This window comes from Octopus bimaculoides, chromosome 24 (assembly GCF_046866305.1).
Source record: "Octopus bimaculoides isolate indiv1 chromosome 24, ASM4686630v1, whole genome shotgun sequence".
Lineage (NCBI taxonomy): Eukaryota > Metazoa > Mollusca > Cephalopoda > Octopoda > Octopodidae > Octopus > Octopus bimaculoides.
In genome coordinates, this window is record NC_142951.1 from 13,086,522 (window position 1) to 13,104,021 (window position 17,500).

Genomic DNA, 17,500 nt, shown 5'->3' on the forward strand with positions numbered 1-17,500 from the left:
GTGTGTGCATGTGTGTGTTTATTTCCGTGTGCCTTCACACTAGCACCCCTTCAGCAGTGGTGATCTTCTCATCTACCGTAAATAAACACGCTGAAGTACTTCAACATGTAAAGCCACACAATGAAAAGTACCTTACTTCATTACTTGGGAAACAAGACAGGGTCACCATGTCTGGAAGGGCATCCAGCCATAAAATACTGCCTTGAAAGAAGCTTCATCCCACCCATGCCACCACAGAAAATGCAGACATCAAGACAATGATGATAATGATGATGATGATGGGGATGATGATGACTATGGTGGCGATGATGTTAATGATGATTATGGTGATGGTGGTGATGGTGTTGGTGGTGTTGGTGGTGGTGGTGGTGTTGGTGGTGATAGTGGTGATGATTATGATAATGATGATGACTACGATGACGAGTACGGTGGTGTTGATGATTATGATGATGATGACAATAACATTTCAAGGTTTTCCTGTATTTGTTTTTTATTTTTTCACAAATGAATTTCTTCCCCAATTTATTCTGTTTAATTAGTGTAAATTAATTACCTGTAGATGTTTGTAAATGAATTTTCTTTGTGATGACAAGCTTGGATGAGGATGAATCCTTCGAAGACAAACACTTGGTCGGAAGAACATCCTTGCTCTTGCCGGTACCAGCCTTACTGAGGTCTTTGGCTTTACTGTTATTGCTACCAAGCGATTTCCTTTCAGCATCCACATCACATTCCATCTTCTTCTCATTGTCATCATCATCATCATCATCATCATCTTCTTCTTCTTCTTCTACATCGGCATCCGATACCTTTTCAAGATTTTCTGGTAACTGTCAAATAAAAGAAAAAAAAAATATATACATATACACTTGGGCTACAACCTTCCACCCACAATCCTGGGCCCCTCTGCTACCAGTCATAATCTACCCACTTCGTATCGTTAAGGCCCATCCTTCACACCTCATCATCAGTAGTAACTGTCAAATTTTAAAGATTATGTGGTAAGAAGCTTGCTTCCCAACCACATGGTTCTGAGTTCAGTCCCACTGTACAGCACCTTGGGCAAGTGTCTTCTACTATAGCCTCAGGCCAACCAAAGCCAGGTGAGTAAATTTGGAAGTTGGAAACTGAAAGAAGCCTGTCATATATACGTGTGTGTATGTGTGTGTGTGTGTGTGTGTGTGTGTGTTTGTCTCCCATCACCACTTGACAACCAGTGTTGATGTGTTTACATTCCCTTAACTTAGTAGTTCAGCAAAAGGGACCAACAGAATAAGTACCAGGGTTAAAAAAAGAAAAATATTGGGGTTGATTCGTTTGACTAAAAAAATTTAAGGCAGTGCCCCAGCATGGTAAAAGATACCTATACACTTGTGCACCCTCCACTCATCTACCATCCAGACCCCTCCCCCTCTCCTATCATTCATAATCTACCCACTTCGTACCATTAGGGTCCACCCCTCACACTTCATCATTCATAGTAACTGTCAAAATCAGAAAAACTAAACATACATAGCTACAGGTGTGGCTGTGTGGTAAGAAGCTTGCTTCCCAACCACATGATTCTGGGTTCAGTCCCACTGCATGCCACCCACCATCCAGGACCCTCTTCCCCATTGATAATCTACCCACATTGCATCCGGATGATCTGCTCTCACACTTTTTATTGCTTTCCAGTTCCACCCGATCACTCCCATCCACTCTTCTAAAATAAGAGTAGCCACGTAGTTCTCCCACAGCAAGAAAACTGTTCTTAACTACAAAGCCATACCAGCATTTATTACAACTGTAATTAATTGACTGAAATTAACTACTGAAATTAATTGAAGTAATTTCAGTATAGGCGCAGGCGTGGCTGTGTGGTAAGAAGTTTGCTTCCCAACCACATGGCCCTGGGTTCACTCCCACTGCAGGCCACCTTGGGCAAGTGTCTTCTATTATAGCCTCAGGCCAGCCAAAGCCTTGTGAGTGGAGTTGGCAGACAGAAACTGAAAGAAGGCCATCACATATATATATACATATATATATATAGATATCTTCATCATCATCATCGTTTAACTTCATTTTCCATGCTAGCATGGGTTGGACGATTTGACTGAGGACTGGTGAATCAGAAGGCTGCACCAGGCACCAATCTGATCTGGCAGAGTTTCTACAGCTGGATGCCCTTCCTAACACCAACCACTCTGAGAGTGTAATGGGTGCTTTTATGTGCCACCGGCATGAGGGCCAGTCAGGCGGTACTGGCAACGGCTACGCTCAAATGGTGCTTTTTACATGCCACCTGCACAGGAGCCAGTCCTGTGGCACTGGCAATGACCTCACTCGAATGTTTTTTCACGTGCCAGTAAGGCGACGCTGGTAACAATCACACTCAAATGGTGCTTATATATATATATATCCGTATAAGAAAGAGAGATGACAAAAGATTATCTTACGAATTTAATTAGCTTACAGCTGTTTCTATCATAAGAAACAGTGGATTCATAGTTGTGTGCCTGAAAAACACCTTACAGCTTCATAAGAGCTTTGTATATGAAGTGCAACTTATTTGGGAAAGAATTACATTTGTGCCCATATAGGGAATGATATCAACAATAAGAAAAGTCAATACAGATATATATAGGAAGAGTGTATGTCCAAAAGATGTGTGTGTGTGTGTGTGTGTGTGTGTGTGTGTGTGATGTGCTTGTCCTCTACCACTGATTGACAACTGGTGTTGGTGTGTTTACATCCCTGTAACTTAGCAGTTCAGCAAAAGAGACTGATAGAATAAGCACCAGGCTTAAAAAGAAAATAAGGACAGGGGTCGATTAGTTTGACAAAAATTATTTAAGGCAGTGCCCCAGCATGGCCGCAGTCTACTGACTGAAACCAGATAAAAAGATAAATGATAGTTACATGGTTAAAAAAATCTAACGTTAAATACTCACATCTACAGTAAACACTTTTGGAATCTTCTGCACATTAAGTCCTTTCATTTTACCAAACATTGGTAAAGTAATTTTAGGTTTCTTATTTTCAGAACTTGTAACTTTCCCCATTGGAGCTACTGTCTTTGGTCTGAAATAGAAAATGGACAATTTTACACATCAATGTTTAATTATGCTTTTTTTTACTACAACCATGCTTGTATATTTCTTTAATATAAGGCATAGGAGTGGCTGTGTAGTAAGTAGCTTGCTTGCGAACCACATGGTTCCGGGTTCAGTCTCACTGCGTGGCACCTTGGGCAAGTGTCTTCTACTATAGCCTCGAGCTGACCAAAGCCTTATGAGTGGATTTGGTAGACGGAAACTGGAAGAAGCCTGTCGTATATATGTATATGTGTGTGTGTGTGTGTGTGTGTGTGTGTGTGTGTGTGTGTGTGTGTGCGTGTGTGTGTATGTTTGTGTGTCTGTGTTTGTCGCCCCAGCATCACTTGACAACCGATGCTGGTGTGTTTACGTCCCCGTAACTTAGTGGTTCGGCAAAAGTAACTGATAGAATAAGTACTAGGCTTACAAAGAATAAGTCCTGGGGTCGATGTGCTCGACTAAAGGCAGTGCTCCAGCATGGCCACAGTCAAATGACTGAAACCAGTAAAAGAGTAAAGAGAGTAAGACCTTGTAACGAGCAGAGAGGATATCGATCTACCTATAGGTGCAGATGTAGGATTAAGAAGCTTGCTTCCCAACCATGTGTTTCTGGCTGCAGTCTCATTGCACGACACCTTGACCTAGTGTGTTCTGTGATAGCCCTGGGCTGACCAACTGCTAGTGAGTAGATTTAGTAGATGGAAACTGAGAGAAACCCAAGCAGTGCCGTTCATCTTCAACATTCTACGAGGTGGTTGGCATTGGGAAGGACAACGAGCCATAAAAAGCATGCCAAAACAGACACTGGAGCTTGGTTCAGTCTTCCACCCAGCCAGCTCCTGTCAAACTGTCTAACCCATGCCAGCATGGAAAGCAGACGTTAAATGATGATAATGATGATGATGATACACACGCACACACACACACACACTACATATATCTTTTATCTTTTCCTTTACTTGTTTCAGTCATTAGACTGCGGCCATGCTGGGGCACTGCCTTGAAGAAGTTTTAGTCGTATGAATTGACCCCCAGCACTTACTTTGTGTCTTTTGAAACCTGGTCCCTTTTGCTGAACCGCTAAGTTATGGGGAAGTAAACACCACAGCAACACCAGCTATCAAGCAGTGGTAGAGGACACACACACACACACACACATACATATATATGACAGGCTTCTTTCAGTTTTTGTCTACCAAATTCATTCACAAGGCTTTAGTAGCCCCAAAATTATTGTAGAAGACACCTCCCAGGGGTGTCACACACTTGGACTGAACCCAGAACCATGTGGTTGGGAAGCAAGCTTCTCACCACACAGCCACAACTGTGCCTTTGTTTCAATTACTTCTTAAAATAATGAAGAATTTATTAAAATAACTTTCTCATTATTAAGCTGGAGTGAGGAACAAATTAGCATAAAATTTTGATGGAAGATTATAAGTAAGATCACTTTAAGACAGTAAGTTTGTGTCATAGAACCAGCAGTGGTGGGCTCAGGTGGGTTGGTACTAAAAAGGGTTCATGAGCCAAGCCCCAAGTCAGCAGGCAAAGTACTGGAACAGATATAATCAACTAAAACCTGTGATACCCATACATGGGTACATGGCAAGATTAATCCCATGCCCTGGTTTAACATGACTACCTGAATGATGGGTGCCTTTTAGGTGTCACCAACACAGTTACCTTCTACATGTCACCAGTATGGTGCCTTTTCCGTGTCACCACCACATAAAACAGAATAAAGTCCCTAAGATCAGGATCCCTTACTTGAGACATTCAAAAGAGACGGGTTTCGCGATATTCATCAGCTTCCGAAGTCGCTGCTCCTGAGGTCGCAGTTCCAACAAACGGCGCTTCAGCTTTAGTCGGGTTTTCGTATCCATCATCCCAGATTTGATTGAGTTCATGTAGGCGTCGAGGGCATCCAAGTCCTCGTTGCTTTCTGCTGCTTCCGCATCTGACCAAAAAGCAGAACAAGAACAACATCAGCAACGATATTAACAATAGTATTTAGACTTTATAGGAAACCGTAAATTGTTTTATCTCACTTGTTAGTCATTGGAGTGTGACCATGCAGGAGCACCGCCTTCATTTCTAGGGTGAGACTGGGAGAGACTGGAGGTACATTATGAAGTGGTTACCTTTAAAATATCTGCTATTGTGTGTGTGTGTGTGTGTGTGTGTGTGTGTGCCTGAGTGTTTGTGTGTGTGTGTGTGTGTGTGTGTCTGAGTGTTTGTGTGTGTGTGTGTGTGTGTGTGTGTGTGTGTGATGTGTATATAGTGCAAGTGTGTAGTGTGTGTATCTGTGTGCATGTGTGGATATGAATACTGTATTTGAACCCATGACCTATTAGTATGTACTTGCATACCACATCCATGTAACCACATTAACAACAGAGCTGCTACAAGGTCACTCAACCTGCCAGAAAATGCAGTTAATTCTCCCTCCAGTCACAACTTGACTCGCTCAAAACAACAAGAACATATAAAGTATTTAATCCTAGAACCACTGAGTAAAAGACAGGATGGTCACGGCTGGAATGGCTTTAATCTATATTTTACTTGATCAGGATTGGGTTAGGGGTTAAACAACAATAAATATACCAGGACTGATTCAATAAAAAAATAAAATGACCCCCTACAAACCCCATAAAGTTAAAGGAGCACTCCGTCGGTTACGGCGACAAGGGTCCCAGCTGATACGATCAACGGAACAGCCTGCTCATGAAATTAATGTGTAAGTGACTGAGCAATCCACAGACACGTGTACCCCTAATGAAGTTCTCAGGGAGACTCAGCGTGACACATAGCATGACAAGGCCGGCCCTTTGAAATACAGGTACAACTCATCTTTGCCAGCTGAGTGGACTGGAGCAACGTGAAATAAAGTGTCTTGCTCAAGGACACAACGCGTCCCCGGGAATTGAACTCATGACCTTACAATCTTGAGCCGAATGTCCTAACCACTAAGCCATGCACCTTCACCCATAAAGTTAGGCCCCATCTCATTCAGCAAAAGAAGAATTATATTACCAGCTCTTGCTTTCTCTAATTTTTCTTCAATTTCTTGCATTTCTTGTAAGATTTCTGTATGTTTTTCTGACTGAAATTGTTCAGAAAAGAAATTGGATCAATAAACATATACAAACATACATACAATGCGTATAATCATAAAAGAAAAAACATAAATATATATACAGAGTATTTCTTGTATTCTTTTATTCTTTTACTTGTTTCAGTCATTTGACTGTGGCCATGCTGCAGCACTGCATTTAGATGAGAAAATCGACCACAAGACTTATTCTTTGTAAGCCTCATACTTACTGAACTGCTAAGTTATGGGGATACAAACACACCAACATGGGTTGTCAAGTGATGGTGGGAGGATAGATACAGAAACACAAACATATGCATAATGTCAATGTGAAAAAATGTCAATGTGAATACCCGTCAGAGTGTAAGTATCTTGAGAGAAAAGCTGAACATTAGAAGCATCAGTTGTGGCGTGCAAGAGAGACGATTGCGCTGGTATGGACATGTGGTGAGAATGGATGAGGATAGCTGCGTGAAAAAGTGCCACACCCTAACAGTTGAGGGAACCCGTGGAAGAGGTAGGCCCAGGAAGACCTGGGCTGAGGTGGTGAGGCAAGACCTTCGTACATTGGGCCTCACCGAGGCGATGACTACTGACCGAGACCTTTGGAAATGTGCTGTGCGTGAGAAGACCCGGCAAGCCAAGTAAGATCGTTGCCAGTGCCCCTGGACTGGTTCTTGTGCGGGTGGCACATGAGATGCACCATTTTGAGCGTGGCCGTTGCCAGTACCGCCTGACTGGCTCCTGTAGGATTTTCGAGCGAGATCGTTGCCAGTGCCCCTGGACTGGCTTGTGCGGGTGGCACATAAAAGACACCATTTCGAGCGTGGCCGTTTTCGTGCGGGTGACACGTAAAAGCACCCACTACACTCTCTGAGTGGTTGGCGTTAGGAAGGGCATCCAGCTGTAGAAACTCTGCCAAATCAGACTGGAGCCTGGTGTTGCCATCCGGTTTCACCAGTCCTCAGTCAAATCGTCCAACCCATGCTAGCATGGAAAGCGGACGTTAAACGATGATGATGATGATGATGATATATATATATATATATATATGCTTCTTTCAGTTTCCGGCTACCAAATCCACTCACAAGGTTTTGGTTGGCTCGAAGCTATTGCAGAAGACACTTGCCCAAAGTGCCACACAGTGGGACTGAACCCAGAAACATGTGGTTGGGAAGCAAGCCTCTTAGCACACATCCACACCGTGTGTGTGTGTGTGCATGTAATTTAATGCACAACTGAAAGAGCTACTCACAGCTTCGAGTTTTAATGATACTTTAACTCGGCATATTAGTAGATCTTTCAGTCGTGCAGTAAATCGGTATTTACCTCTCACTGGACCGAGCACTTCTATTGTAGATTCTATCTACTTTGGATCTATAAATTATACGTATATATGTGTGTCTAGGGAGAGAGAGAGAGAGGGACATGATAAGCTTCCATACAATTTGAACCAAGCAAATTCACTTACAAGTACCCAACGACACATACCATCATGGAGTGTGGGTATGAAAAAGAATGGAGATGATGCTGATAATGATATCAAAAATAATGCCGTGAATAATGTTGTTATTAGAGTACATTCTAAGTTAAAAATCTTTCCCTTATCAACTTTAACTTTCATTTTACTGGTGTCAATAAATAAAGTGCCACAGAAGAGTACTGGCATCTCTGTTATACTTGTACATTATTTCTTGTTACTACATCACTTTTCCTTCTGCCAAGAATCTTTGCACGTTGTTCTATTCTCCCATGGTTCAAAGAGCCACTGTAAGTCCTTAGCTTTTGCAAGTTGTGAGAGAATTATCTCTAGCACTAGTGATACAACAAAAAAAAGAGCACCCAATACACTCTGTAAAGTGGCTGGTGTTAGGATGAGCATGGAGCTGTGGAAACCATGACAAATTGATAACAAGTGCATGATCCAGTCCCCTGGCTTATCAGAATCTGTCAAACCTTTGCAAATACAGAAGAAGGATGTGAAATGATGATTGTGATGAAGATGATGGTGATGATGATCATGACCATGATCTAGATGGTGGTAGTAGTAGTGGTGGTGGTGAAAAAGATGATGAGACGATAATGGTGAAGATGAGGGGTGATGCTGGTGGTGAGGGGGTGATGAAGATGATGATGATGATGATGATAATGATGATTCAGTTAACAACTACTTTTCTTTGCTCTGATCTATTTAACTTCAACCCTTTGGCATTGAGATCACTGTCAAATGCAACACTTCTATTCATTCACATTATTTTGAATTAACAATGCATTTTCTCGTAGCTTTGAGATTTCGATTATGTGACAATAAATCTTTTAGACTAACATTGTAGGATAGGTGTGAGTCTGATCTCGCCAGTTTGAACATAAAGATAGGCAGAATATTTTGGCCAGAAATACTTGGTTTTAAATCCTAAAGAATTAAAGAAGAAAACAAATTTTTCTGAGAGATTCAAAAAGACAATAGTATATTACCAGAGAGTCATATGTTTCAGCTTTATCATCCAGTTTCCCAGCCTTCTTCATCCTTTGTTCACGTTTCTTCTCAATGGTTCCGGTCCTGTCAAGGAACGTGTCTTCATCACTGTCATAGAAATCGTTTTCTTCCCAGTTTTTCTTCTTACGTTTGCGACTTTCTGTAAAATAGCAGAACAATATAAGATTACCATCATCTTTTCAATGTATATTTTTCCAAGCTTCCATGTATCAGTAACCATTACACTGAAAAATCACCTGGCAAGACAAGATTCCTACAACAACCCAGCATCCGGTCCAGGAAACCAGCCTCATGCTGCACAGAGTAATGAGGAAAAACCCACCATTGTTTTGAGGAATGTGTCTTACATTTATAAAATTTCCCAGGTTTGCATCAATTTATTATGTTCCGTTTTTCGTCTCAGGTAGAGATATGCGGTTAAGAGCGCCGATGTGTGACCTAGTAAATAAGCTATTGCATTGACAATCACAAGATGAAGTTTGTTTACTAATCCCAGTCAAACTGTCAGACCAATGCCACCATAGAAAATGGATGCTAAGTGATGATGATGAAGATGAATTAGCTTCATGGTACTACATGGTCCATACCTGAACAGTTTTCATTCATGCACATTGTTTCTGGTTCAGTTGATGCCCATTATTTTCTTTCAGCTCAACTGTACTCCATCAATCAAGCCTGTTGTCATTACACAACCAGTGGAGCATGACTGCCTTATTCCTTTCTAACATCTTTATACATACACCACATACAATACCCATAAAGTCAGACAAAGTAACACTAAGCATTTTGTCCGTTGTACTAACAATTCCACTAGCTCACCACTTTCACTTCCTGCTGATATAAACATGTCTGTAAGTGCGTATGTGCCTCGATGTGTGTGTGCGTTTGTATATGTGTGCCTATATAGGAAGGGGTACTGAAAATATTGCTTATTTCCTCAGACGAAAAGCATAAAAGCATAAACTCATGTTTCCTAAAATATGTTTATATATTTGCTTTGCAAGATGCTTGATGTGAAATTGTGTGTTGACACAGGGTTATAATTGGCAATGGTCCTATTTTGCCAATTAGACACATGCTTTATATATCCAGTTTTCACTTCAGCTTTATCATTATTATTTTAGTTTCATTGTCAAAGCTCTTTCATCACACATTTTAGAATAAGCAGAACAAGAAGAGATACATGGGATTGAGAGTTACTGAAGAGGTCACAGCCTCCTGGCTTCCCAGAACCCAGTCGAACCGTCCAACTCATGCCACCATGGAAAACGGAATTAAACAATGATGATATATATATAGTGTGTGTGTGTGTGTGTGTGTGTGTGTGTGTGTGTGTGTGCGTGCATGTGTGTTTAACCAGCAAAATCTAACCATTCCCAAGTACAACAATATGCTTCCTAAAATTATCTCTAAAATTATCATGAGACTGGCTTGACAAGAACAGGCAGAATCGTTATAGCATTGAATACATAGTAAATAGAACAGACATTTACCACAGATAGTAAACATATCACAGACAGTAAACACCGTAGGCGTATCATGAATATTAAATATCAAAACTTATATCACAGATAGTAAACACCACAGACTTATATCACACTGACTCCACTCCAGATGGTTAACATCACATTCATTTTACTCCAGATAGTAAACATCACAAACAGTAAACATCATTTCGCTCTACCCTAGATAGTAAACATCGTTTCTCAATAGTAAACACTACACTGATTCTATTCCATATACTAAACATTACTTTGACTCTACCCCAGATAGTAGATATCAATTCTAGACAGTAAACACTACACTGATTCTATTCCATATAGTAAACATCACTTTCACTCTACCCCAGGTAGTAAAACTTCACAGAGTCTCTATTTAATTATGATCCTGTAATATGCCCAGCCTTTTATGTTCTGAGTTCAAATCCTACCATGGTCAATTATGCCTTGTGTCTTTTCTAAGTTTATAAAATAAAAAAAATAAGTTAAATACTGAGATCTACCCATCCTGAACATGAAACATTATACCTATTGTTGAAAAAAAAACAACCTAAATGTGTCCTTCAGAGATCAACCATCACTGAACACTAGTTTCTCTGATGTTATATAAAATGATAGATTACAGTCTGTACCTGAAGACAAGCTTCCAATCTAACTTACGTACCACAACATTTTGAGGTACTACAAGGTGACCTGGAGCAAACCTTAATCAAAATCCCATCTCTTTGTTTTAATAACTTTTAGTCATTAGTCTGCAGCCCTGCTGGAGCACTGCCTCCAAAGGATTTTAGTTGATTGAGTCAAACATAGCACTTTGGTGTCATATTTATCGTTCACGTTAAGACACCAAAATGGAAAGTGAACGTTATTATCAGGGGAAGTAACTCAGTCGAGGATTGCTTGTTTGAATGTACTGATACACAACACATGCTGATATAGGTTGCACATTTTGGCACAAGGCCAGCAATTTCGGAGGAGGGAGTAAGTCGATCACACCGACCCCAGGGATTAACTGGTATTTATTTTATTGACCCTGAAAGAATGAAAGGTAAAGTCGACTTCAGTGGAATTTGAACTCAGAACATAAAGTCAGACGAAGTAACACTAAGCATTTTGTCCATTGTACTAACAATTTCACTAGCTCACCACTTTCACTTCCTGCTGATACAAACATGTCTGTAAGTGCGTATGTGCCTCGATGTGTGTGTGCGTTTGTATATGTGTTCCTATATACGAGGGGGTACTGAAAAGTTCCTGGCATTAGGGGGATTGCGAAAAGCCTAGTTGGAGGTCCAACCTTCTGAGTTATTTTACAGGGCTCAGAAAAACTGAAGTGTGTGATTCTGAGAGGGGAATATGCTGAATAAAATCATAACTGATCCCCTGTATTTTCTTTTACCCAAAGCCAAGAACTTATCAGCACCTCCTCATGTGTGTATATATTTATATATATATATATATATATATATATAAAAACAAAAGTAAATGAGTATATGCATATATACGTACAGGTATGTGCATACCGACATCCACCTGTATGTATAGGTGCATATCTGGGTACAGGACATTGCAAACAAACGTAGACGAGAACACACGAGCCACATAGAGAACATTCTACTTCATCAGCTACCCACGTTTTAACACCGGCGTTTCGACGAGCTTCGGGCAGGACGCATCGTTAAAACGGCTCGTCCCATGGATCGCAGATTAAATTTGTATAGGCAAATTATATCTAGCCATGGAGGAATGTAGTGGCGGACAAAAAACAAGACAGGAAAACAAACAGAAAAGGCTTTACGGCCAGACGAGAAAAATTATGTGTGTATGAACGCGATGAGGCACGGAACCGAGAGAGACAAAGTGGTGGCGTGCGTTACTTGGCGAAAGCCAAGGAAGGAAAGGATTATTGACCGGAAGCATGTGACCATGCCGGTGTAAAGGGAAGAGAGAGAGTGGTAGAGGGAGAAAGAGAGGGAGGAAGTAGAAGAATAGGTGAGCAACGAGAGGAAAAGAGAGAGAGAGGAAATACGAGGGGGAAAAGGAGATACGTAGTAGTAACAGAGGAAGAACAAGAGGGGTAAGGCGAGATACGTAGTAGTACAGAGGAAGAACGAGGGGGGGAGAAAGGAAAGAGAAAGAGAAAGAGAAAGAGATAGAGTAGCGTCGGAGGATAAGTTTACGAAAACTACTTACAATTTTTGTAAGACGCTGCGTTCAATCATGTAAAAACAAAAGTAAATGAGTATATGCATATATACGTACAGGTATGTGCATACCGACATCCACCTGTATGTATAGGTGCATATCTGGGTACAGGACATTGCAAACAAACGTAGACGAGAACACACGAACCACATAGAGAACATTCTACTTCTATATATATATATATATATATATATAGGGAGAATTCACAAAAAAAAACAAAAGACGAAGACAGGTGGTGTAGAAAACAAACAGATGTATTAGTATACCGCTCAGGAAGTGAAAAGATCTTTAACATTTCGAGCCTACGCTCTTCCACAGAAAGGAACATGGAAAGAAACAAGGAGAGAAAAAAAGAATGTGTAGTGGCTAGCAATCTATCATGGCGAACTTTTAAGCACCTCTCATATATATATATATATATATATATATATATATATATATATATATATATATATATATATATAGATATATATATATATATATATATATATATAGATATATATATATATATATATATATATATATATATATATATATATATATATATATATATATATATATATATGAGAGGTGCTTAAAAGTTTCTGGTTTTAAGGATATGGGGAAAATATCACCTTGCTGGGAAACATGTGAGGGTTGGTGACAGGAAGTGCATCCTTTTGCAGAAAATCCACCTCAACAAATTCCATCTGACCCATTTGAGCATAGATAAGTGGACACTAAAACAAAGATGATGGTGGTGGTGGTAAGGATGATAAACAAAAAGAAAAAAAACATGTATTTACCATGAGTGGCAGCCCTCAGTACTCCGTGTCGGTCAAGGATGCGACAGGCCTCAAGGGCACAGGCTTCAACCGATTCTTTCTTCTTACCGGACACAGTAGCTTCAGCTATGATTGGACGTCCACTGGCATCATCTATGGGAAGCCTGATGGAAAGACGAAACAACATTACATTCAATAAAGGTAGATTCTTAATGCTGGATGTAAACAGATGAGATTCAGCTGGGATGGACTCGTGATGAACGTTGAGTTTTTCGAGCGAGATCGTTGCCGGTGTCCCTGGACTGGCTCTTGTGCTGGTGACACATGAAATTTCTTCGAGCGAGATCATTGCCGGTGCCCCTGAACTGGCTCTTGTGTGGGGTTCTGGGATTTTCGAGCAGGATCGTTGCTGGTGCCCTTGGGCTGGCTCTTGTGCGGGTGACACATGAGGTTTCTTGAGCGAGATCAGCATGGCCTTTGCCAGTACCGCCTGACTGGCCTTCGTGCGGGTGACACGTAAAAGCACCCACTACACTCTCTGAGTGGTTGGCTTTTAGGAAGGGCATCCAGCTGTAGAAACACTGCCAAATCAGATTGGAGCCTGGTGTAGCCATCTGGTTTCACCAGTCCTCAGTCAAATCGTCCAACCCATGCTAGCATGGAAGGCGGACATTAGACGACGATGATGATGATGATGAAAGTGGAGCAGAATCATCATGGTGGGAGTGAAATGATCACACCAGGGCTGGAATGCTTACTCTGAGTGTGGAATGGTTACGGGAAGTGATGTAATCACACTGGTGAGATGGTGGGGGAGTATAGTTACACAAGAGGGCAGATGTCACACTGGAGTGAAACACAAGGGTGGAACAGCCACGATGAAAGTGGAAAAGAAATGGAATAGACACACTGAAGAGGAATCAGTTATTTAATTACACTTTACTCTCTCTTTACTCTTTTACTTGTTTCAGTCATTTGACTGCGGCTATGCTGGAGCACCGCCTTTTTAGTCAAACAAATCGACCCCAGGACTTTATCGATCTCTTATGCCGAACCGCTAAGTTACGGGGACGTAAACACACCACCATCGATTGTCAAGCGATGGTGGAGGGACAAACACAGACACACAAACATATACACACACATATATATGTACATATATATACGACGGGCTTCTTTCAGTTTCCGTCTACCAAATCCACTCACAAGGCTTTGGTCAGCCCAAGGCTATAGTAGAAGACACTTGCCCAAGGTGCCACACAAGTGGGAATGAACCCGGAACCATGTGGTTGGTAAGCAAGCTACTTACCACACAGCCACTCCTGCGCCTATAATGTGGATATTTTTGTGAGGACACTGAATACTGTGTTGTTTACTTTGAGTGGAACTCTCATATGGACGTGTGGTGCATACAAGCACTCATATCTATATCATTGACAGGCAAGAACCTTCTACTACAGCTGCCAGAACTCCTGGTCATATAATGTCAACTTTGTCTTGGGCACTTCAGTGACCGACGTCCAGTAGCGACATAACAGCTGAATCTCACTGTCACAATATATAGAATTTCAGTGTCTTCTCAGGCACTGACGTCACTAATAGCCAGCACACTTGCTAAATAGTAATTAATAGTAGGCGCAGGAGTGGCTGTGTGGTAAGTAGCTTGCTTCCCAACCACATGGTTCTGGGTTCAGTCCCACTGCATGGCACCTTGGGCAAATGTCTTCTGCTAAAGCCTCGGGCCGACCAAAGCTTTGTGAGTGGATTTGGTAGACGGAAACTGAAAGAATCCCATCATATACATTTGTATATGTATGTATATGTTTGTGTGTCTGTGTTTGTCCCCCAATCATCATTTGACAACTGATGTTGGTGTGTTTATGTCCCCATAACTGAGCGCTTCGGCAAAAGAGACAGATAGAATAAGTACTAGGCTTACAAAGAATAAGTTTTGGGACCGATTTGTTTGACTAAAGCCGGTGCTCCAGCATGGCCACAGTCAAAAGACTGAAACAAGTAAAAGAGTAATGGAAGCAGTATTAGTACCAAAAGGCAATCTTTATGTCTAACTTAATGTGGATGCTTTTGTTAGAACACTGAATACTGTGTTATTTACCTAGAGAGAACTTCTCATATGGACGTGTGGTGCATAAAAGCACTTGTATTCATATCGCTGACAGACAAGAATCGTCTACTACAGCCACTGGAACTGCCAGACCACATGACTTTGCTCAGTTTTGGGCCCCTCAATGGCAGACATCCTGTAGCAGCTCACAAACTCAGTGATGATGATCATCGTTTAACGTCCACTTTCCATGCTGGCATGGGTTGGACAGTTTGATATGGAGCTGGCTAGCAGGGAGCTGTCCCGACTCCAGCTGTTTGTTGAGGCATGGTTTCCATCGCTGGATGGCCTTCCTAATGCCAACCACTTAACAAAATCTGCTTATAAGTGCTAAGAATGTTCTAAGGCGGCACCATTTGAGCATGGTCGATGCCAGTACTGCCTGACTGGCCCTCGTGTCAGAGACACATTAAAGCACCCACTACACTCTCGGAGTGGTTGACGTTAGGAAGGGCATCCAGCTTAGCATGTCAGGCGAAATGCTTAGCGGTATTTTGTCTGCAATTATGTTCTGAGTTCAAATTCCACCAAGGTCAACTTTGCCTTTCATCTTTTCGAGGTCAATAAATTAAGTACCAGTTACGCACTGGGTTGATTTTAATCGACTTAATCCCTTTGTCTGCCCTTGTTTGTCCTCCCTATGTTTAGCTCCTTGTGGGCAATAAAGAAATAAGAATGTGTTTACAAGTAATGAATGCAGGTAGTGGAGGCACATGGCCTAGTGGTTAAAGTGTGGAACTCACAACTGCAAGATTGTGGTTTCGATTCCTGGATCAGGTGGTGCATTGTACTCTTCAGCAAAACATTTCATTTCACATTGCTCCAAACCCATTCAGCTGTAAATGAGTGACCCCGCAACAGACTGATGTCCCATTCAGGAGCAATGCTAAGATCTTTGTCACTTATATGCCATAGAAACTGAATAACTGACCCTACAAGGGTGGGGACTGACCAAGACTTGACAAGTGATCGAGACCTTTGGAGATATGCTGTGCTTGAGAAGACCCAGCAAGCCAAGTGAGACTGTAACCATGGCCTATACCAGTGCAGCATAACCGGCCCATTTAAGAATACTCTTCAATCATTGGGCAATAATCTCCACTTGCGAAGACCTGTTGAGACAAGTGAAATTGTTGTCATGGCCAATGACAGACAGTACCACCTGACTGGCACTCATTCCAATGGAACATTAAAAGCACCATTCAAGCGTGATCGTTGCCAGTGCTGCCTGACTAGTTCCTGTGCCAATGGCACGTAAAAAGCACCATTTGAGCGTGGTTGATGCCAGTACTGCTTGACTGGCCCTCATGCCAGTGGCACATTAAAGCACCCACTACACTCTCGGAGTGGTTGGCATTAGGAAGGGCATCCAGCTGTAGAAACTTTGCCAGATTAAATTGGAGCCTGGTGCAGCCTTCTGGCACACCAGCCCTCAGTCAAACCGTCCAACCCATGCCAGCATAGAAAGCAGACGTTAAATGACGATGATGATGATGATGAATGCAGGTAAATGGCAATTTGAAATACAATAATAATACTAACTCTAAGCAACATTTGAACTTTCCACTTCCTTCAGCAGATGTCTCATATTCTGGAGCATCATATCCTGGAAAGAAATAGAGAAAATTCACAAAAAATTTTAAAAACAATATATTAAACAAAAAAACTGTTACAATTTCATGCAACCTTTCTTTGTTGATTTCATGTTTACTCAAAAAGACTTCCATAAAAAAGGTTATTTCTATAACAGTGATAAGGAAGATTCTTTCTTTGACAACATTAAAGAGAAATATGAACAAAGGATAAGACAGTGAGTGGGGCTTACAAATTACTTGACTTGCTAAAATCAGTAGCCAAATTCCTTTCAAATCATGGCCTGCATTCTTAAAAGAAAAGGCTACAGGTGTGACTGCAGGGTTAAAGAAGCTCACTCAGTAACCACATGGTTTAAGGGCTTCAGTGCCACTGGTACAGCACCTTGGGCAAGTATTTTCTACTGTAGCCCCAAGCTGACCAATGTCTTGTGAGAGGATTTTGAAGATAGAAACCAGGTAGAAGCATAGCATGCGTGCGTGTAAAGGTAAGATCCAAGGATCAAGGTGTAGGAAGTTAGTAAGCTTCAAGCAATTGATATGACTCAGGCATTTAGTATTTCCTTTTTGAAGTTATAATCTATTCCATCAATAGTCCAGACATAAACCTAAAATGAGGTTTTGTGTGTGTGTGTGTGCATGCATAT

At 41.4% G+C, this 17,500-nt stretch overlaps 1 protein-coding gene across 1 annotated transcript in view; it reads right to left on the bottom strand.

The window, feature by feature from the left end:
• Nucleotides 1-17,500, bottom strand: part of LOC106876109 (kanadaptin) — a 53,458-nt gene that overhangs the window by 23,010 nt on the left and 12,948 nt on the right. Inside the window, exons 4-10 of the mRNA XM_089341363.1 lie at nucleotides 16,804-16,867; nucleotides 13,158-13,300; nucleotides 8,647-8,807; nucleotides 6,111-6,180; nucleotides 4,845-5,034; nucleotides 2,934-3,063; nucleotides 554-830 (exon numbers count right to left, since the gene is read on the bottom strand). Of these exons, the coding sequence (XP_089197489.1) occupies nucleotides 554-830; nucleotides 2,934-3,063; nucleotides 4,845-5,034; nucleotides 6,111-6,180; nucleotides 8,647-8,807; nucleotides 13,158-13,300; nucleotides 16,804-16,867 (1,035 nt within the window). The remainder of the gene's footprint in view (nucleotides 1-553; nucleotides 831-2,933; nucleotides 3,064-4,844; nucleotides 5,035-6,110; nucleotides 6,181-8,646; nucleotides 8,808-13,157; nucleotides 13,301-16,803; nucleotides 16,868-17,500) is intronic.